This window comes from Malaclemys terrapin, chromosome 5, assembly GCF_027887155.1.
Source record: "Malaclemys terrapin pileata isolate rMalTer1 chromosome 5, rMalTer1.hap1, whole genome shotgun sequence".
Lineage (NCBI taxonomy): Eukaryota > Metazoa > Chordata > Testudines > Emydidae > Malaclemys > Malaclemys terrapin.
The window spans coordinates 25,803,535-25,826,665 of record NC_071509.1 but is presented as its reverse complement, the minus strand read 5'-3'; the positions used below and the strand labels follow the sequence as shown (position 1 = coordinate 25,826,665).

Here is a 23,131-nt window from a genome sequence, read left to right as displayed (position 1 = left end):
GGCATACTTTGTAGCCAAAAGAGACATGGTTATCTGACACCAGGATTCTGCTAGACCCATGACTGGTGAATGTAAATGTAACCATCAGCAACAGTAACATCATATATTCCTCCTGTTTAGAGAACCAATAGGAAGTCCCCACCACAAGTTATGCTGGCTTAATGCAAGACATACTGCCCTGTAACATCTCTTGTAAGATATCTTTCATACTGGACATTAAAGCTTGCTGTGACTTATACCCATCTGCTTTGACTTTTGGCAATAAAACTGAGATTTAGCACAAAATATGTTCCTTTCCTTGTTAGTAACCTCTCTGTAGCCTAGGCTCACAACATGGGAGCCAGCTTAGACTCCTCCCTCTCAAACAGGACATATCCAAATCTTGTCCACATTCTAAACACTTCTAAAACCCAAATCTTCCTCTGGCTTATGGTCAAAAATGCTTTTCTAATCTCTGATCATCTCCTGTCTCAAATAGCACAACCTCCTTTTCGCCAGCCTCACTGATACCCACCTCATCTTCCACAGCCTGTATCCTACCATAGGCCTTGTCTCATTGTTATGTCCTCCCACAATGATGCCCCATTCCTCTACTCTTCTCAATCCCATCTCCATACATTTTACCATATAGTCTTCTATGTGTGAAGGGCCCTTTCTAATCTAATATGCCAAGTCACCAGCCTCATGTTATGCAAGTCTCTCTTGGAAACCCCACTTCTTCCACAAAGCATATGTTTAAAATAATTATACACTAACTTCTCAAACAAACAACCTTACAAAGTCCTGCCCTCCTCTAGATATCTCGGTGCATCCTGCAAGATCTTCAGGCCACAGACTGTCCTTATTTGTGTGCACGCTGTACAGGCTGAGACCTTTGGTAATAAACAAATAAAATATGCCGATGCAGGCAATTATCTTCGAATGTCCTTTTGAACCTACCCGTATATCTTCTATTTCATCTAGCTTTGCTTTGAATAGCACTATTGCCATGCATCAAGAACCATTCACCCAGGGCAACTGATGCTTAATGGAGTCATTAGTTTGAGCAATACTGTTACTGATTTTGTTTGACAATACAAAGCAAAATTTCAAATGGACACATAATTGACATCAACCATTATTTGATTCCAAAATAAACTTTTCACTTTAAAAAGAGGAAGAAATATAAACTATGTTACCAGTATAGTCAAATAAGTCCAGTGGTCTTAAATGTGTGAATTATGTAATAAAATGATAGACTTTGATCATTAGAATTATAATCTGATAATTCAGTCAGTCTGGAATCCATGTTTTCATTCATTCTAGAACTGTTAAGCTATATTATGACATCCAATAGAAAAAGCACATATTTTACCTACTTTAAAATCTAAAATACAAAAAAATGCATTTACCTGTTTCCTTGTGCAGAATTAGACTTTGTGTAGTCCTCTAAAATGTCTTTCAGTTTTTGCTCTGACTTTTCCAGCTGTTTTATTCTGAGATTCAAGGTCTCCATTTCAGCAGTGTTTACTGCCCCTTCAGACTTCCTTGCACTTCCATGCTCTACATCTTCTAAATCCTGGAAAATCCAGGAAGTATCAATTTTAACATTAAGATTCAGAACATCAAATCCTTCATTACTGGGTGCTCTAATACAATAACAAAATTCTTGTCCTCTTTCAGATGAAGGCTCCATGATAAAAAAATATATTGTTTAAGTTTAAGGTTCACCACTTGTAACGCAATCTGAATGTTTTCTTTTTTCAGAAGATGTTTAAGTGCTCGCCTTAGCTTCTGTGGTGCTCAGATGAATGCCTTTTATCGATACTGAACACGTTTATTATTCATGAGAGAACCACATACATTTCATTAGCCCAAAAGTCATTCAAAATGTATGAAGGGAGTCTCAGTTTACAGCAAAAGAGAACTCCATACAAGACATTATGAGTCAAATTCATGGAGGAGTTATGCATCACACCTGGGACTGAAGTGGACGTAATTTCCTGGTAAACACAGAGGAAGATAACAATATGAAGTACTTTTATGGGTTTACAATAGTTCTTCTGCTTCTAGCACAACTGTGTCATTCTTTGGATTGTCTGAATGCAGAAAAATAGAGAGTAAGCAGAAGAGGCGTTTGACTGGTTCAAAAGGCAAATTATGAATATTTATGAGAAACATTCAGAGTCTTTAATTGATAGTTAAAAGTGGGCAGGGTGAAAATGTATTTCTGCTTTGGTCTTTTATAGAGTTATGTTCCAAAGTATTTTCTGAACACAAAATGTTACAACAAAGATAAAGTGACTCACACTCAACCAGAGAAATACTGGCTAAAGTCTTCTGACATACAGACATCTCGTAACTTTAAAAAGTCTCCTCTGCAACAGAAGGAAAACAAGAAAGTCTTGCTTGCAGCTAAAAGCCTACAGAAGAATGTTTTCAAGATGATATGAGAAGATGCACATAAAAATTCCATTACTTATTAACAGGATTTTATCTCCACATTTCAAGTATATCATTTTGGAAAATATATTAATTATTATTAATTTGTATTGTATTTTCGTATTGCCTAGAAACCAGTGTGTTATTGTGCTAGACATTGTACAAACATATAACAAAGAGATGGCCCCTGCCCTGAAGAGTTTACAGTCTAAACAGAGCTTGCATTCCAAATCTAGGTCCTGCAAGTAGAATGTGTGTGTTCCTGCACCCACACAGAGCCCTACTGATTTCATGCAGGCACAGGGGTTCCCTCACACATTGTAACAAGCAGGATCAGGACCTTAATCTACAAAGACAAATAGCTTATATATTGCTCAAAGTGTGGTTCCAATCTGAAAAATGTTAAAATTTGCACCATGGGTTTCCATGTTTACTGCCTCATAATTAGGGTGACCAGACGTCCTGTTTTAAAAGGGATGGTCCTATATTTCAGCCCTCCTGCAGGTGTCCCAACTTTTTCTTACAAACGGGCAAATTGTCCCGTATTTTCTGTCTCCCCCTCATCAGTACTGGCGGGTCCTGCTGCTGGCTGGATCCCTGCTCAGCAGCCGCCCGCCCAGCAGCGGTGAGTGTGGGGTCCAGTGGCTGACTATGGGGGTGGGTGTGCAAGGCTGGTGGCAGGGAGAAGCTGCAGCGTGCAGGGCCGGCCACTCCCTCTGCTGGTGCGTCAGCACATCCCCACTGTGTGCTGTGTCTCTGCTAGCAGGGCTCCACCCTCCTGTCCCATTTCCAGCCAGCACTGGCTACGTGCTGTGGCAGCCGGGGAGTGCGGGCAGGCGCCAGGTAGCATCCGGTTACGTGTCGCCTCTGCTGCCCACCCATCGGCCATTTAGGTGCTCACCCTCTCGCTGCCCTCTTCCCCTGCTCTGCCTCTTTACCCACCCCACCCCCAGCCCGGCTGCTCCTCCATATCCCCCCCGGCAGGTGCGTCCTGCTCCCAGCGCTGTGCGGAGAACCAGCCCCTGTTCAGAATGCTCAGCTCACCAATAGCCTGGCCAGCAGGCTCCCTCCTTCCCCCACTGCCGCTGGCTGGGCCAGCACCCTGGGAAAGCCCAAGACCCTCCGGCCCAGAGCACTAGCCAGGAGGAGCCAAGCCCTGCATGGGCCAAAGCCCTGCACGGCGCTGGCACAGGGATGCCTCTCCGCCCCTCAGCTAAGCTCTGGAGTGGCTGGGGAAGGAGGGAAGCAATTTGCAGCCTGTTCACACCCCAACCCTGCAGGCTCCACAGCAGCCCCCCAGGCAGAGGTTTAGCACCCTCTTCACCTGCCCCTCCCATTCTGGGTCCTACCCCCAGGCAACACGGGGCTGCTCCGTCCCCTAGGCACCCTCCTCTGCTGAGCCACCTCTCTGGCTAGTTCGCTGAAGCCCCTGTAGTCAGGTTCCCTGGGCCCTGGTGCACAGTGCATCCTTAGGGCTTAACCCCTTCCTGCCCATGCTGTAGCCAAGGGACAGGAGGCAGCTGGGTTATGTCGCTGGCCAGCAGCAGCCTGGAGGTGTTAGCTGCCTTTCGACACTGCAGGCAGGAAGGGACAATCTGCTTCCGGCCACAGGGGAGCGGGGGTGAGAGATGAGCTCTGCAAAGGCACAGGCCAGGTCGTCATCCCTTCCCTGTCCTCCTCCCCTGTGGCTGAAAGTAGCTACCGTCCCTTCCCTCCCGCACAGAGCCAAAAGGCTGCTGTTGGCCACATTCTGGTGTGAACCCTGGTAGAAATCTGGGGAAGGGGGCATGTGACCCTGCGTGCCCCCCATGTTACTTCGGGAAGATATAGAACCAGGTACGGGTCAATCCCGGGGGCCCAGCCAGGCATGGAGGGTGGAGAGTGCCGGGCAGGGAAGATTGGGTGGGTCAGTCACCCTCCCTATGTAAGAGAGGCTTATGGGAGTGTGGGTGCATCACCCCTCTCTGTGTAAACCCTAAAGCCTTAAAGATAAGAAAGTAAATAAAAAGAATCCAGCTACACAGTATTTTTTTTTAACACGGGCTCAGTCAACTTGATGTTAATCTGAATGTTGCATAGTTTTGATTGATTGCTGTTGGACTCGCTTGAATACGAGTAATTTTACCCGGTGTCCCGTATTCAGCATAGGGAAATATGGTCACTCTACTCATAATTATTTCCTGCTGAAATTTGCCAGGTTTGTAGTAAAAGCATGTTGTTGTTTTTTCCTAACTGCCAGCCCTGCAAAGCCAACCTGCGTTTTGAAAGTCAAGCTTCATCATCATCAACAACAGTACTAAAAGTTCTTCAGGCCCTATTACATCCTCCTTTACACATTTCTTCTTCAGCATAGGCCCATAAGTGACACCTGTGCAACTCCATTGCATTCCATAAGTTTGTATAGGTGTAACTGAAAATGGACATATAATAGAAACATATAATAAATGCTGATAATGCACACTAGTGATTTTATATGCATAAATGAAAGCCAAATTAAGGGCCTTTTAAAAAAATTTCCTTAGTGTCCTGCCATCAAATGTAACTCAAATGGCAACATGAAAACAATGAGTAAAAAGTTCCTAGTACAGGGTATCATGTATTGTGAAAAGTAGCCTACACATATAGGAGGAGAGGATGGATTGGCCATGATATAATCGTCAATTTAAAAATCTGTGCATTTGTTTCCATCCACATAAATCCATTAGATGTTCTTGCTAATAAATGAATTTCTATTCATCAGTATGAATATAATGAAATCTGATGCAACATATTTAAATAGAAATAGCACCTTGAAATGTCTGACTAGAACTAAGCATCGGTAAGCTTCTAGTACATTCATGACTTGATCCTGTAAGGTGCTGAGTGCTCCGGACACAGTCCAACAAAGTACTTAAGCAATTGCTTGAACTTTAAGTACCCAAGTGGTTTTATTAGCGTCAATGGGACTACTTTTGTAATTAAAGTTAATCACATGCTTAAATGCTTTCTTGGATGGAGCCAGAGGGTAATACTTTACAGCCATTAATATAATTTGGTATTTTTAGTTCACATTAACTCTGTGAATTTTGAATGCACAACTAGGTGTGCAATTTACACAACCTATTGATCATAAAAATCCAGACAACTCCATTGCATAGTAGGAACAAACTTCAGTGCAAGGTTCATATTTCAAAAGTATTACCAACTCTGTATAAGTATCTGACAGAGAAAGGACTTCCCTTAGTTAATTATACTTAGAATGAGGAAGATTAACCTAACCTGGATTTCTGTGTCCACTAGAAATAGATTTCTAGGTGTACCCCATCCCATTGATATGCTTTGTGAATGCATTAGATAGGAGTGTGTTCTTTTTTTCCTCCTCTAATTTTTTTTAACATGAATTTAGTGTATGTGCATTGCACATCCTCACTTTAGATCCATCCTGCAAACTGAGGCCATTCAGTACCTTGCAAGGGTGCTAAGTGTGGTTCAAGCCTTTTACCTGCAGGACATTTACAGTACAGGTAACAGTAGAATTACCAGCTTCCCACCCATATGCTTCACATCTGATCATGGAGAATGCAATGCATTCTTGCCTTAGCATATTTCAATGGGGAGGTGTCTACACTGATGTAAAACCTGTTTCAAGGAGGCCCAATATATTTTGCACTGGGTTTAATACAATCAGTTAACAAGTGATGAGTACTATCATTCCTACAAGAGATACCAATTATGAAAGGTTAGTAAGGTGAAAGTAAACATCTCAGACTTCAAAAGCCATGAATCCCATCAGCCCAGCAATAAGACAAGACAAAATGCCAAAAACTCTATGAGGAAAATTCCACTTGTATCAGCAGATTCCATTGCTGCAAAATATAACACATCAATTCAAACACAAGAATTAAAAGGTACAAAAACAAACCTGTTCCATACTTTTGCTGCTTTGCAATGAGACCATCTCCTGTCCTTCCAGAGCATTTACTGCTGAATCAAATGCTGAGTGACAGTTTTGTTCTTGTGCTTTTAGTTTTATTTCCAAAGTAGTGATAAACAAGCAGAGTTTCTGTTTCTTTTCTATGTGAAATGCACTTTTCAACTGTACTCTCCTTGCTTTTCCCCCCCATCACCTGCTTTGGGTATTGGCTTTCTTCAACAGCGTCAAGTTATGTCCTTCCTTTTTAATGCCTAAACAGCTTTTTGCAATGAAGACGTCTTCGTTCCAAGTTCCATCACTGCACTGCTGAAGTCTTTAATTCTCTATCGTTTAAAAAGACACGTTCTCTAAACACTCCATTTTCTATTTGATTCATGCACACTGTAGGGGGGTCAGAATTTTCCAGCCTATTGGATCATGCCTTTGACTTGCTTGATTGTATATAAATTCAATTGTGCTTTGTGTCATTAGAACAAATCATCTTCCTTCTGTTTAGCTACTCACATAAACCAATTTTTCTTGCATAATAAGCCTCTTGGAGTCTCAAATTTCTTCAGCAGCTAATCCTGACTGATATCTTTATTTGAAGTCTATGTTCATCTTATTTCATAGTCCAACCAATATCTAGGTGGATCCTCCTACTCTGAGACTTCTAGTCCTCTTTCACATCTAGTATTCAGCTCCCATCATATACCTTTCCATCAGTTTTTTTGTCATTATCATTTTCATCCTGCCTCTCAAGTGCTAGAAACTATGAGAACTACCTCTATTTCTTGAAATTGTCTTTCCAGATCTGATATAATGCATTATAATTTATTTTCCTTCCTTTGACGATAGGATCTCTGTTGACGTTCTAATCACTATCCACCTTTAACAACTTTCCCCATATCTGATTATTTTTAATCTGTAATTTCATTTTGTCTACTAGTTCAAATGGTCAATGTTAGCATTTATGTTTATCTAACTCTATTGGTTGGGGTAGTGTCATGTTTACTTCTTTGTGGTTAATGTAATTATGCTTTCCCTTTATTTCCCCCAGGAGCCTATTGTGTTTCTCTTTTTATTCCCTTTCAGATATTTATCTTACCTTCATGTTCCTCTACTTGGTTATTCCTTTCCTATGTTGAAATTTTAGGTCAATCTCCTCTTCATGCTTTAAGACATAATTGACTGTGGTGTACTGTCTGCTCTGCAGTCACATGTGCTTTCCTGAGCTTCCATTTCATCTCAAGATCATTCATTCTTCCAATGAAATCCTTCTAAGTGATTGCTTTAATTTTCCAGTGGCAGTCAAAGATTTGATTCTCTGATGCAACTCCTACTCTCCCCACAGTTTTACTTTATCCAATGATTCTAGCTCCTTCTCTTGCTGCATGTTTACCTCTCCATGTCTCAGGGTCAACCAGTAACTTCTGAGAACCCCAGTTCACCTATTTGGTTGCTTTCTCTAAACAGTGATTTCCTCTCTTTTCCTATCTCTGTGGTTTCAGACTCTAACAATTTAGTATGAATGTTACCAGTGTGTTTTTAAATCTCTATTTCCAATTTTGTACAGTTTTTCCCCCTTCAGATATTTACTATGGCATTTATTGTCAGCATTTAACTTTTATATATATATTTTAAAAAGGAGCTTCTGTAGTTCTTCGGTGAAATACAAACCACCTTTGTTGAAAGCATGCAATATGGAGACACAAAGGACATGGTATTATAATAAAACCATTTGGTAGATAATAGTTCACAAAGCAGCCAGTAATTGCACTTGATATTTTTTCCCAGTGTTTGATTCGTTTTTGTAAATTCTGTATAGATGTTTTTAGCGTTCATGGTGTGCTGGTCCTTATCCGATTATCAAATCATTCCAGTTTGAAACTATATCTTTATAAAATTCCTAATTTTAATTCAAATATCTTGCAGCCTGAAGTATTATGCAAATGTTTCATGACAAAAATGCTCCAATTTAAAGCTGCTCAAATAATTATTTTCTGTTTTTTGCACATGGATTCAGTTGTTCACTCCATAGGCTCTTTTAATATCCTACAGGATAAAGAGAACATTATAAGTTAAATCTGCTTTATTTAGAAATTTATATTGGCACCCATCCCAAGCACCCAAACATCACAACAACTTCTTAAAGGATGGAGATCCTTCTTTCTTTACAACAGAAAGCATCAAAGATTGGCATCACAAATAGACTTCAAACTTCCCTGCTTGTCGTCACCATGAGGCGCAAGAATCCAGCTTAAAGTTAGCTGAATGCAGTTTCCTTAATGAGACTAAGATCTTCTCTACACACAAAAGTTGTTTTACTATTGTTGTTTACTACTACTATACCAGAGTAGTTAAAGTGGTACAACTCCCCCAGAGCAGATGTAATATTACTACTATAAATGTACTAAGGCCTGGTCTACATGGGGGGTGGGGGGGGGTAATCGATCTAAGTTACACAACTGCAGCTACGTGAATAACGTAGCTGAAGTCGACGTATTTAGATTGACTTACTGCAGTGTCTTCACTACAGCAAGCCGACTGCTGCCACTCCCCCGTCGACTCTGCCTGCGCCTCTCGCGGCGCTGGAGTACAGGAGTCGATGGGAGAGTGCTCAGGGATCGATTTATCGCGTCTAGTCTAGATGTGATAAATCGATCCCCGCTGGATCGATCACTGCCCGCCAATCCAGCCGGTAGTGAAGACATACCCTTAGATAGCTTATTCCTGTATGGGAAGGGGAATAAGCTATGTTGGTATAGGGCACCTTTATACCACTATGACTGCATCCACACTAGCGATTGTACCAGTATAACTATAGCAGTTAAAAACCCTCCTAACTGGCATAATTGTACTTCTACAAAAATTGTGTACAGACCAGGCCTGCAACTATAGCTAGAGCTGGTCAACATTTTATTTTTAATTTTCAAAATTGCAAAAACTGTTTGGTGACTTTTTTTTTTTTTTTCTTACAAAAACACTTTTTTTTTTTACACTATCTTTTTCTAAAATTTCAAATGGTAATATTTTTTCACCTTTTTTTTTGGAAAAAAATTGTTCAGCATTTTGTGACTAGTTCTAATGAAGACAGGAGCTAAACAAAATTGGATGAAACTTTGCTAGAGAAAATGATTTGGGGGTCACATCCACCACCAGCCAAATTAGCTGTTTCTTTTGATTTTAGCAAAACAGATTAAAATCTCCTCAGAGTGAGAAAACTCAACTCAAATAGTCCAAAGGCAAGTCACATCCCAACAGACTCTCCACTGCTCCAAACAGTTCCTCTCCACAAGACTTTACTGGGGCCATGGCAGAGGATAAGAATAACTTTTGATTCAACCACAGTCATTGCATGGGACTATACTTTTATCCACATGACCGGTATTCCACGCAGATGTTTTAGCCTCCTTCCTTATTGCTTTATTACTCAAAGGTCACTGGTAATCTGTGGACACCCCCTATGATTAATTAATTAATGAGGCAAGAAAAAAGCTGGAACAAAACTATATGGTTAATACAGAATATTATCTTTTTCTTAGGTATAACATTGCTCAATGCCAGAAAAGTGGCTGCTGTTCAACTTCAGCTTTGATTTTTCATTGGTCTTTTGTTTCATCAACTCTGCAAGACTATTTTCACTTGCATCAAACCAACAAATAGTATTGGAATATATTGTGCCCATCAGTACCCACCATTATTTTATTGAAGACCAATAAACAGCACAAGGAAAATGTAAAATACCAAATATACATAGCAGTTCAACATATTGAAGGGCCTGCCCCAACTCCCATTAACATCAATGAAGAGACAACCACTGATCTTACTGGGAGTCAGTAAGTCCCAAATAGGGTACAAGCCGAAGTTGGATTGAAATTTAATATTCTGTAAAAGTCAATATACAAATGTCCCCATGACCTCAATATGCAGAACAACATTTACAGGTTCAAACTCAGATCTCAACATAAACCAAATATGCTGGTAATATTTCAGGGGTGACCATTATACTATCATCCCCTCCTCTGCATAGTGATGTGAAGGTCTGGGTATCAAGGGCTTGCCCTGGAGAGGTGCTGATTATCTCCATCTCCCACTATAGTCAATTTCTATCAGTGGAGTTCACAAAAGATCTAAATGCAGTAAAAAAAAACCTGCCCTCCTCTCATTTGATTGCAAGCAGTGCTGAGCATCACAGTTTCCATTAACTTTAATGAGATTACTGGGTTCTCAGCACCAATCAGAATAAACAAGAGGGCAGAAGATGTGATTATTGCATCAGGATCTTTGGAGATCATCCATGGATATGGATAAGGATTCCAGAATGCTACTCATAGATGCATTTTCACCTGTTTGATAATGAAGCCTTGCAACAAATCTATCAGACTCCTTCAGAGTCAATTCAGCCATTTCCCCTGGCTAAAGGGGAAAAGTAAGCCATCTACACCTACACATGGAGCACATTACATTCCCATTCACACTGTCTCATCTCCGCTGACCAGCATACTGTGGAGGAGTTGGGATAAGAGCCAATACTCAGATTACTGCTGGCTCCATCCCAGCCACCTGCATGGGAAGGGACCTGGCAGCTTTCTCCTCTCACATACAAACTGGTAACACACAGACAGAAGTAAAGAGCTGCCTTGCACCCCTTTCCCTTGTGCAGGTGTATAAGGCAGGCCCTATGTAAATTTGCATTAAACCTTTATGCCACATTGGCTCTGGCTTTTTGGTCGCCCCAAGCAAAACAAAAAAAACACGGGGAGGTCAGAACGGCAAAGCAAAAAACAAAAAACAAAACCCTGCGGCGCAGCCGGAGCGCGGGTGCAGGGGAACTGGCTGGGAGGGGGAGGGAGCGGGCAGGAGAGAGAGAGAAGGGGACGGCCACGGCTACAGCAGGGGCGCTGCTACGCGGCCCCTCCCGCTGCGCCGCCTCCTGCCGCCTGCCGCGAGGTCTCCACTCCAGTCAGCGGGGAGGGAAGAAAGAGGACTGCCCTGCAGGCCGCTCTGGTTCTCCGCGCCGCCGCCCCCTACAGGGCGGCTGGAGCAGAACAAGAACAAAAAAAAAAAAAAAAAGCATCCGTGCCGCCCTAGGATTGGGCAGAATGCCGCCTCCAAGAATCTGCCGCCCCAAGCACCAGCTTGCTTAGCAGATGCATGGAGCCGGCCCTGCACATGGTGAAATTTCATATTGCTTTGCTGAGATGCTCATAGGTGATTCTTCTCTAAGCAAAAATGTAAATATTTAGGGCATCCAGAACGTTATTTTCAGGCTGCAAAAAGTTTGAGGAAAAGGGAGATAAAGAGTGAACAAATGACCTTTTTTAAAATTTGTTGGCCAACAGTTTTAATCCCCAGGGGTTTAGAGTTAGGCACCTACATCATATTTAGGTACTTAAATGACAGTGACCTAGTTTTTAGACGTGCTAAGCTCCAGCAACCCCCTTGGAGTCAATAGGAGCAGCAGATGCTTAGCATCTTTGAAGGCTGGTCTTTTTTTAGGTACCCAAGTCAGAATTTAGGAGCCACATTTTAGACATCCTGGTTTGAATGTGTTGGTTGTCATCGTTTCTCTTCATGTAGGCATTGACATGGCACTCTTCACTATGGTCTTCAGCACCTTGCAAAGAAGAGTCTCAAAAGGCAACAAGATCTAACAGTCTGATATTAAGTACATAAAATATAAAGAATACCAACCACATTTCTTGGCTCAGGAGCATCATCAAGGCCACACAATGAATGCTAGTGAGAAAAACAAAAAAAGGAACAAAAACTATAAAATAAGATCAAAAGAAAATGAGAAAAAAGAAAAGAAAAAAGATGTAAGATATGTAATAAGGAACTCGGTGACATTATTTTACAGTAGTTAGCCCCAACTGAATTGACTTGAAAAGTATATACAGCATTCTGGGGGTTTTCTTCTGATTTTACACTACAAACAGACGGCAATATGTAAAATTCAATACTTGATGGTAACTTTGCAAACTGTAACACCCAAAGATTATGAACTCTACATTTAAGGAATATGAGCCTGGGCAATGAGACCCAAGCACATGCTTAAAGTTAATTAAGTTCTTAAGTGCTTTCCTGATTCAGGACCTAAATAGTCACAGGTACAAATGAATGGAAGTCAAGGTGTAAAAAAATAATTATGACAACAGGTTGGTGCAAGCTTAAACAGGAAATACCCCTTAGATATTATCTGATGGAATACAAAACAAGTTTTGATATATATTTTTCTCTAGATATATATTTTTTGTGGAGTCTCTTCATTGTTGAGTAGGCAGGCTGGCATACCACAACATTGTTGTGTATAATCTTAAGGAAGGAGACAGATTGGCTGAAGAACTCAAAGTGCAAAAATGCTAAATTACAAAAACAGAAAGTCAAGTGACAAAGAAACCTACCCCCAAGCACAGACTTCAGGAATAAATTACTACTGTGTCAAAAATGTACCACTTCACTTGACAGCAAATTCATTATGCTCAGTGTCATCTGCATGCACAAATCACACTGCATTTACTGACATGATAAATTTCCAGTAGAATAATGAACTAGAATTGATGCCATTCATTGATTCACTGGCTGCTTGACCTTCTCTGGGTGCAGTCAAATGTGGAATTTAATACCTCAGTAGCCCACAGAAGGAAGTCAAAATACAGCTTAATGCACACACACATGCACAAACATCAAACAGTGTTAGAAATGCTGTACCAATGTTATATCTGCAAGTAGACACAGAAGCAGTGTCCAGTAACAGAAGCTGGAGATCAGAAAAATAATTCTGTAGAGAAGAGTGGGCAATCACTGGCAGTAACAATGCCATTTTATGCCAGATAGAGGGAAGTCCCCCCAAAGAAGATGGCTCTCAGGGTTGGGAAATTTCATGCTATAGTAGTACAATATGGGAACATAAATAAATGTAACCCGCTACCAACATTCTGACAAGTGAATGTGGTTAAGCTTTTTCTCCGTAACCTCTTTTGATACTTTCCTTCATTCACTGTCTTGGTGAGTCAGCATTGACAACATCCATCTAAAAAATAGCAATCTCCCTCTTACATCTGCTTATGAACTATAATTATTTTGTGCCCATGGATTAATAAAATATATTTTGTCAGAATTCATCTTTTCATATTAAATATTAACATCAAGTTCATTCTAATATTGTGGAATGACCTTGGAGTGGATACTATGGTAAAGCCAACACTGGCAAATAGTTCCAATATAGTGATAGCTGAAATACGTCGGTGTTACTTCTGTACTTAGGTTAGATGTTAACTATGCTGTCTCAGACATCACTGGTTGGTAACTATTGGCAAATACTTTCTTTTCAATAGAGATCAAGACCCTTGTGAAAAGCATTTGCTGCCCACCTAGAGAAGAAATAGAGAGAAAGAGCACCACTCCAGGGACTGAGAGGAAGGTAATGCCCGATCCTTTCTCTTAATGCAGCATGTTAAAACCAACCCAGGGTTGAGTCCTGGTAATTCAAGTAGGAGTCACGGTAACACTACAGATGAATGACTAAATGAAAGTGGCACCTCACTCCTTTAGGTTTGACTGCTCAGTTTAATCTCTGCAAAAGAGTTAAGTGTTTGCTTTTCTAAAGGACTTGTGTATATGGCACAAATGCATTTTTATAGACCTTACTTATCTGAAAGCCCCTTTTATTATAGGTGGTGCTGGTGTCACTGCCTATTAAGGTTGCCCAACACTTACCATTATAAGACCCTGTTTTCTATTGCTTACAATTTTGTGAAATTTGAGTTGAAATTCTCCATGCCAGTTGTCTATCTCAGGGAAAATGGGGGTTTTTTTTTGGAAAATGTCAGCCAAAATGGTTGTACTTGTCAAAAATAAGGGTAGGGGGAAATACATGGTTTTGACCATGTTATAAAATTTGAGACCTTTTCTTTTGAATACTTTAGCACCCCCATGCTTCAGGGGAGAGACTTGACATTTGTCAAATCAAACCATAGAATTGCAAGTTGGGCACCCAGAAAATTAGGAATAGACACTAAGTGTCCACCTCTGAAAAGTTTGGTTTAAATGACTTGCCCAGCATCACATAGGAACTCTGTGGCAGAGGCAGGGATAGAATCCAATTCTCCAAGGCAGCATTCAACTGCCTTCACCATGAAACCATCCTTTCTCTTCCTTTACATGTCTGCCTCATTCACTACACCCCTTCCATTTTCTAAAACAAATGAGGCAGGAGTCCTCAGGAACAACAGCCTCCTTTACTACACACCCCTGATTCTTCCCCAGTGCAGGTCCATTCTGTACGCTGAGTCATGAGGGGAAAATAACTGTGATTATGTAATTAGAGACGGTATTGTAATGAATACCCACAAGAGGGCCTAATTAAGGTTGCAAATGCTATCTTAATTCTGGTGTGTCCTAACTTTTGCTTGTCTTTGCAACTTTAATAATTCTAGTAACATAATTGTATGTGTTTGTGTTATCTAAATAGTGTCATGTCCCATGAGCTGGGAACCTGACCATGTTTCAGCCAATAGGGTGTGTCAGATAAGTGAGGTTTGGCAAAGGGACTCTCAGTAAGCTTCTCCAAGTCCAGCTGGCACAGCAAGGCTCAAGTGATTTAACTGAAGTGATTTTAGCTAAAATGATTTAGCTGAGAGCCAGTGCTAGAGCACCTCAACACTCCATCTTCCTGCTGAGTCCTCCAGAACTAGTTGTCTACAATCAGGGGAGCTAGGAGGCATTGAAGCCTGCAGTCCTGAGACCCCATGTGTCTGGCGACCCCACTGACACAAAGCTTTTGGATGTCATCTGAGACCATATGAACTTCTTCAAAGCATGGTGGCGTTTGAACCTAGGGTATTGATTTGGGACATATCTACTCCTAAGCAAGGAATATACCCTACCTCCAACATTCATCCCATACAATATGAAGTCTGCTCCTTTCCCATTCTCCATTAACTGTCTGCTTCTAAAACAACTTGAGCAATTGTTCATACTCAGGTTACCCTGATGTTAACATTACTTCAGTGTTGCCAAATGTAAACCTGTTGTCTAGTTTTCTGCCTGTAAATTTGTGCACCTCTTTTATCTGGGCTATCCTCCCCCCACCCCCATCCCTTCTACTCTACATCTTTTTTCTGACCTTCTACTTCCTTTCCATATCTGACATACAGCCAAAAACAAGGTGGCAAAATAATAACCGTGTGCAGATTAGAAAAAGTTAATACTCACATGCTCTTTTAGTTTATATAGTGCATTGGCTATGGAAAGAATAGGCTGCATGAACCACGGAGGGCCAAATTCGGCTATCCATAAAATAAGGGGGAAGACCAGTTTTGTGCTATAGGACTATGAGTAAAGACAACTGGTTGTATTCTCAGCTTTGCCACAGACTTCTTTTGTAAACTTGGGGAAATCAATTAGGGTATGAATCTATAGGACCCTATGACTTCAGTAGAAGTCCAGGGCATATAATAACCTGGCTTCAGAATTAGGACCTCAATCTCTCGAGGCCCAGTTTTCAAATTTGTGAGCCTAAAGTTAGGCACCTGAATATCCACTTTACAATACAGGTTTTTTAGTGTTTAAATATAGATTTGGTTTCCTTATTTTGGGCAAACACACTTGAAAACAGGCCTACACTGTCATAAGATGGGGACAAGACGATTTCCCTACCTAACAAGTGTGGTCTGAGTCATTCAAGTTTATGCCTCACTGAGCCCCTCAGACTAAAGGTGCCATGAAGCCAGTGGGGTTGCTCAGGTGTCCGGAGTTTCCCCAGAACATATTTATGGTAACTGACTATTTCTTAAATCTAAATGAAAGGACATTCAGATACTAGTCCATGTTAGTCAGATTTTTTTTTCCAAAACCCAGTTAGTGAAAATATAATCAATGGGTATTCTGAGCTGGGTTTCTTTCAATATGTAATGATGCAAAAGGTTTGTACTCATACCCCAAAGTGCATGACAATTCTTTGTTAATTCAGAAGTTTCTTTGAAATCTGAATAAGAAAAGTTTACATGTTAATATAGGTAATCCAGATCTAGTGACAACACATGACATTGCACTTCCACTGTGCACTGGAGCTTCCTGAAAGCAGCTGCAGAAAACTGTACATTGAAAGGAAAGTGGGGTTAAAAAAAATGATGGGCAGCTTGCAAACTTAGTGCTTGGATCTTTCATGCAGAGAAATGATACCTCTGGAATTTAAGGACAAATTCTGTGAGATTAGAAGGCAATATTATAGGATAAAACTCAGGTATGACTATTGCTCAGCACATTTACCTTTTCCTCTATTTCTTTGAGTTGCCGCTTTTGAAGTTCTATTTTATCTTCTAGCTCTCGAATCCGCTACAACAAACAGGCAAAATAGAACATAAAATGTTTGCAAAAACTCAGATTTATCCAGGAAAATGTAAATAACTTTTAAAAACAATGGATGAAAAGATACTCATTAATGCGTTTAGGAGTCTTATACACACAAAATACTGTGCACAGTTTAGGTCAGATACTCGCCTGGAGTAAATCAGCATTGCTTCACTGAAATCTTTGTCTCATTGACTTCAATGGCGTTACAGTGATTTACAACAGAAGTGGATCTGGCCCATTCTGTTTATTAGCAGAAACGCCCAAGCATTAGAATATGGGCTTTCCCCATCACCATATTGCCAGTTATGTACAGACAAAGGCAAGACTGGTACCAAAATCTTGTAGCTAAGAGCGAAATGACCTTTTCCGGGATTATTGGGGTTTTTTCCCTTACCCAGCTAATTTCTAGTGGATACTATTTTACTTCACTTTAATCCCTTTCTCTCTTTCCTTTACAACATAGCTATTCTTTTGGGGGTACTCATGTGATATCAGTAGAAGATGTGAGCAGATCTTGGCCTACGGTTATTCCTCACAGAGCCTGAGAGGATCATCTTAACAATGCTCTGAGGAACTTGCCTGAGCAGGAAACCTGAGAAAAGTTAATCCTATGTAAGGACCAGTTCCAACTCCTACCGAAGTCAGTGGAAAGGCTCAATGGGAGTTAATTGGGCCATAAATAATGGTGCAGTTCTTCCTACTTTTAAGTAGGCTTCAAAGAATTAGATATTTATTGGTAAATGTCAATTTCACAGTACACACACACACAAATGGACAGATAAAAATCAAAATGTATAGATAGGCAAAGTAAGAAAAATGCTTCTTGGGAACTTATTAGAGTTTGATTTAATTTATATTTAGTTTATATTTACATTCTATATTTTGAGAGTCTATGATGACCATTTGTGTTTTTAATGGTTATAAAGCTTTAATTTTCTTAATCTCAGCATCTGCTGTCATTAAATAGTTATTGTGTTTCCCCAACTCCCTGATAATTTCCCATAATGGTGAAAATTTAAATAGATGAAAATTTTAAAAGTACTTACAAATAAATATTGACATGAGTCTTTAAAATTATAAAAAAATAAAAAATGAATTCTGCCAACCCTACCATTAAGAATGATCTTACGCTTTGTTACCAGAAAGGGTTCCTAAAATGACAAGTGTTGGCTCTACATTTCCTACCTTCCTTCAGTCCTTTTTCCCCTGTATATAAATCACATCCCTTCATTTGCTTTTATGTATTTCTAGGCCTCCTAGAGTGGGTATTATATTATGTTTTTAGTATATTGTGTTTGGCTTAATTACAGGCGCTTTGCTTGTGGGGTCCTATATAAATAACATTAAATTTAATCTGTCATGTTGCCCAATCACCTAGCATTGTTCAATCCTTCTGAAATTGCTCACAATCCTCTCTAGCCTTTATTAGTCTCATATGACATATAATAATTGAACCTTTTCCCACCTCACTATCCACCCTTTCTTCTAGCTCAATGGTAAATATAATAAAGAACACTGGTCCTAGTATGGAATCTTGGAGCAGGTTTGAAAATGTTGTCCTTGGGCTGAGAAAGAGTTGAAAGACAAGCACAGCTTTCTTCGCTCTGACTGATTCATCAGAAAAGGGACTTAAACTGAACTTTATTAACACAAGGAAGATTCAAAAACAAGATCAAAGCAACTCAGAACATAGGTTTCAACCAGCAGAGGCCTTTCTAGCTTTCAGCAAGTTGGCCAGGGGGAGCACAAGCCCTTCCTTCTCCTTTTACTTTATAGATCATCCCAGATCACCTATGTGGTAAGCAGAGCGCCTGGGCTCTCCTAATAACCCCTGAGAATTTGGGATTCAGGGAGTAACTTTATATCTTTTCACAGGTAGAGCCTCTTCTATAGCTAAATTTGGTTTTGCTAACATAGATCTGAAGGTCAGAAAGGATAATTATAATAATAATTTTGCATAATACAGATCAAAGAACCTCACCCAATAACTTCTGTCTCAAGTTCATAACTTCTGTTTGCCCTAGAGCAGATCTTTTAGAAAGATATCCATCCTTGATTTAAACAGTTTGAATGATGGAGAACCTACCACATCCCTAGGTACATGCGACAGTCCCAGGGAAGAAACAAGTATAATGATAATACAGAATTGTCTTGAGAATCACAGAAAGATGGAGTTATACATTTCAAATCCAGATACAATGCTCCAAAGTTCAGGTGTTTTCACATCTTGGCCCATCTCTATTTAGTCTTACTTTAACATGCCACTTTGCAAACAGATATTTCATGGAGAAGTGGTCAGCTACGGCTTCTACAGATGCACAGTGTTGTAAGTTTCTATATCATTGCTGGTTTTGAATGTTGTGTGATTGAAATATAGTCAACCAAAATTCCTGTTGTATCATGCTGAGCCACAGAGAGACAGACGGATGTTCAGAGTTATTCCCAAAATAATTAATACAAATATACAAACCAGATTGATATCATGTGAAAGTAGCATGTGTACCTTTTACAACAGTAATAAATGCCTGGAGCAGAGCTGAATTAATTTCACACATCCCAGTTAGATCTGGATTAATAAACACTTAATCTATTTCTCACTTGAGACATATCTAGCTATCAAATGATCATTTTTCTATATATTGCAGGGATTTTGCTGTCACCATAAGCAGCCCATGTAATGAGAAACAGTTAGCAAATCACCTTTGAGATTATGAATACATGATAATGTTTCCCTCCATGTTATTTTAAATTATGTTTTGTTGATTCCCACTTACAACCATATCTCAAGTTTGAGTGACAGACTGTTTAATTCCCTGCACTGCCTGTCTGTGGTCTTTGTGATAGAATTTGACCATGCTGAGATAACTAGAGGGGGGAAAAACTGAAATACCCTTTTGTCTCTCAAGAACTATCACGTGGACTCTTTTTTAATATATCCTTCAAACTTATCTCCCTATAGATATGTCAGAACTTTAAAAGAACACCTTATTGACCCATTTTTTTCTAATCTTAGAGGTAACCCCAAGCACTGTAGCAAATGCTTTATATAAAAGAACATTTTTATTAGGACTGATGAGAATTTTTCAAATTTTGACAAAATTTCAATATGGGGAAGAAAATCAGGGCAATTTTTGACTAACTATTTATGAAGCTTTCTCCCTGTTTTTTAACCAGCTATAGTCCTGATCAATTAAATTGTCCTCTTAGGCTAGGTCTATACTACCCGCCTGAATCGGCGGGTAGAAATCGACCTCTCGGGGATCGATTTATCGCGTCCCATTGGGACGCGACAATCGATCCCCGAATCGGCGCTCTTACTCCACTAGTGGAGGTGGTAGTAAGCGCCGCCGACAGAAAGCCGCAGAAGTCGATTTTGCCGCCGTCCTCACAACGGGGTAAGTCGGCTGCGATACATCGAATTCAGCTACGCTATTCACGTAGCTGAATTTGCGTATCTTAAATCAACTCCCCCCTGTAGTGTAGATGTACCCTTATACATTAAATCATTTTAAAGTTGCATAACAAATAAGTAATATGATGGAGCCAAACATCAACCAGCTCACGTTCTACTGTTCAATGTAATCACCTCCACTTAAAATAGTGAATTTCTCTTTTAGACTTTTTACTTGCGTTGTGTGCCTTCACTTGCACTGGGTATGTTTTCTAAGCATGTTAACGTTAAGAGTGAGTCAGCATAATATATAAAGCATGACAAAATAAAAGATGATGGTTTGAATGTGATAGGAGTTAAGGTTCACATAAAATGGACAATTGTCCATGCCGGCTATGTGCCCAAAAGGTATATTGAGAAGTAGCTTGTGCCTCTGTGGGACCGATTGTTTGTATGTGTATTTGATTTTTTAAAATACAAGCAAAAGCCTTAGAGAAGAGAGCGTTTCTTCCCGAGACAATGACTTTGTCCCAGAAAGGGCTCACAAGGACTGTTCAATTTATGTTGTGCACATGGATAGGTATGATTCTCTTTTCTGATTCTGCAAAGGGGAGCTCTTTTGGTGATCTTCTAGTTGGACTGGTCATATGACAACTCTGCCAACCCAGGGTTCCCAATGAGCTGATCCAGAATTTGGTTATTAGCAACAACATATTGCATTTCTATATTGTAACAGTTCACACTATCAAGCTGCTGTAGCTGCAGTTTGTATTATAGAGGCTTTGTAGTCTATTGATTAAAGCAGGGAGCAGCTGTTTAAAATCCTGTCGTGAGTTCTAATTCTACCACTCAACCACTCTGTGACTTTGGGCAAGCTGTTTATCCTCTCTGAGTCTTTGCATTTCCCATTGTAAAGAAAGAATAATAATAATGTCCACTCTGAAAGTGGTATTGTGAAGATTAGTCTATCTACATTTGTACAGCAGTTTCATAGTGTGAACTGTTAGGTGATCTGGTCTGTTCTGTTTCAGTGCAAGGATGTTCTCTGTAGAACACTGAAGATCTACTGTGACAATTATTCTTTTAATATAACTTTGTATAAGGGAGGAATATATCCACAAATCACACTTGTATGCTTTTGGACTATTCAAACAGCATACCAGCTACAGTAGAGCTTTGGTGTTCTGAATTCACTGCAAGTTTCAAAAAGCCTGCAAATGAATTCTAATTGGTTTGTGTTTTCAAAAGTCTGAAATCTGGCATCAAACGATATAGGACTATTCTATTGCTAACTCATGCCTTAGAGCAGAAGATGATGGCCAGCTGAGACAGGAGATGTTTCCTATCATTATATAATATTATAACATTTATAACAGTTGTATTAATAAAGAACCTACTCAAGCCTATGTCCTAGCATAGGCTCTCGGGACACTGAGCAAACAGTTAAAGTGTAATGCATTTTCATTCAAACAGAAGAATGAAATATTAAAGAATCAAACTAGGAAAGCAGGAACATCGACAAAAGATGTGTTGTCTAACAGAACAACAGGAATTGAAAGAAAAATGCGCCTAATAAATTTAAGATTATTAGGTATTTTTGTGACAGGATGGAAGAGTAGATGGACAATCTCATATTATAGTGGTTTTATAGCTTCCTCCAGCACTGGTCACAGTCAGAGAGATGATTTTGGACTAGCTGGGGTCATATGAATGCACTTTTGTTGGGCACAGAAGGGATTAATGAGTATAAAGCTATGTCATCAAATCCTTTGGTGGCTAAAAGAGCCACACAAAGGAGCTACTCTAGGCAAACAAAGAACCACATTCAACACAAAACAGCATAATGACGACGTCAATGCAGATACTTAACATGATTTTCCTGCATTCAGAACAAGATTTAAGGTCTGAGGGGAAAAAAAAAATCTATCAGCTGGTTTTATTGCTGTAGCAATGGGATCATCATCAAACAGGACTCAGTAACTAATTCACTATTGGTAAGATTGTGACTAGGCCCCTCTAATCATTCTATCCACATGATCATTCCAGTCATACATATATTATCAATTATCACACATTAGCAATTATCTTTGAAAAGTCATGGAAAACGGGAGGACTGGAAAAGGGCACATATAGTGCCCATCTATAAAAAGGGAAATAAAGACAACCCAGGGAATTACAGACCAGTCAGCTTAACCTCAGTATCTGGACAGAAAATGGAGCAAATAATTAAGCAATCAATTTGCAAACATCTAAAAGATAATAAGGTGATAAGTAACACTCAGCATGAATTTGTCAAGAATAAATAATGTCAAACCAACCTAATAGCTTCTTTGACGGGGCAACAAGTCTTGGTGGGGAGGAGGCAAGGGGTAGATGTGGGCTATCTTGACTTTAGTAATGCTTTTAATACTGTCTCCCTTCTCATAAACAAACTAGGGAAATACAACCTCGATGCAGGGGTGCTGGAACAATTTTAATAATGGGGGAGCTGAGAGCCTTTGAACCAAATTGTAAACCGTGTATATAACTGACACCATTTCAAGTCAGGGCATCACCCCCCGCAGCCGTAGTTCCAGCACCTATGCCTAAATGGAGTTGCTATAAAGTGGGTGCAAAACTGATTGGAAAACCATTCCCAGAGAGTAGTTATCAGTAGTTCAAAGTCAAGCTGGAAGGGACTATCAAGTGGGGTCCTGCGGGAATCAGTTCTGGGTCCAGTTCGGTTCAATATCTTCACCAATGATTTTGATAAAGGCATAGAGTACACTTATAAAGTTGATGGACAATACTAAGCTGGGAGGGGTTGCAAGTGCTTTGGAGGATGGGATTAAAATTCAAAATGATCTGGACAAACTGGAGAATTGGTCTCAAGAAAATAGGATGAAATTCAATAAGGACAAATGCAAAGTACTCCACCACTTAGGAAAGAACAATCAGTTGCACACACACAAAATGGGAAATGACTGCCTAGGAAGGAGTACTGCAGAAAGGGATCTGGGGGGCCATAGTGGATCACACGCTAAATACAAGTCAACGGTGTAACAATGTTGCAAAAAAAGCAAACATAA

The 23,131-nt window shown here is 40.0% G+C and overlaps 2 protein-coding genes across 2 annotated transcripts in view; both read right to left on the bottom strand.

The window, feature by feature from the left end:
* Positions 1–1,675, bottom strand: part of C5H4orf50 (chromosome 5 C4orf50 homolog) — a 77,731-nt gene extending 76,056 nt beyond the window's left edge. The window contains 1 exon segment of the mRNA XM_054031179.1: positions 1,392–1,675. Within this exon segment, the coding sequence (XP_053887154.1) occupies positions 1,392–1,675 (284 nt within the window).
* A 6,566-nt stretch (positions 1,676–8,241) lies between these two features.
* JAKMIP1 (janus kinase and microtubule interacting protein 1) overlaps positions 8,242–23,131 on the bottom strand; it is a 250,316-nt gene continuing 235,426 nt past the window's right edge. The window contains exons 23-25 of the mRNA XM_054031023.1: positions 16,589–16,654; positions 12,011–12,055; positions 8,242–8,368 (exon numbers count right to left, since the gene is read on the bottom strand). Coding sequence (XP_053886998.1) covers positions 8,336–8,368; positions 12,011–12,055; positions 16,589–16,654 — 144 coding nt within the window. The 3' untranslated portion in view covers positions 8,242–8,335. The remainder of the gene's footprint in view (positions 8,369–12,010; positions 12,056–16,588; positions 16,655–23,131) is intronic.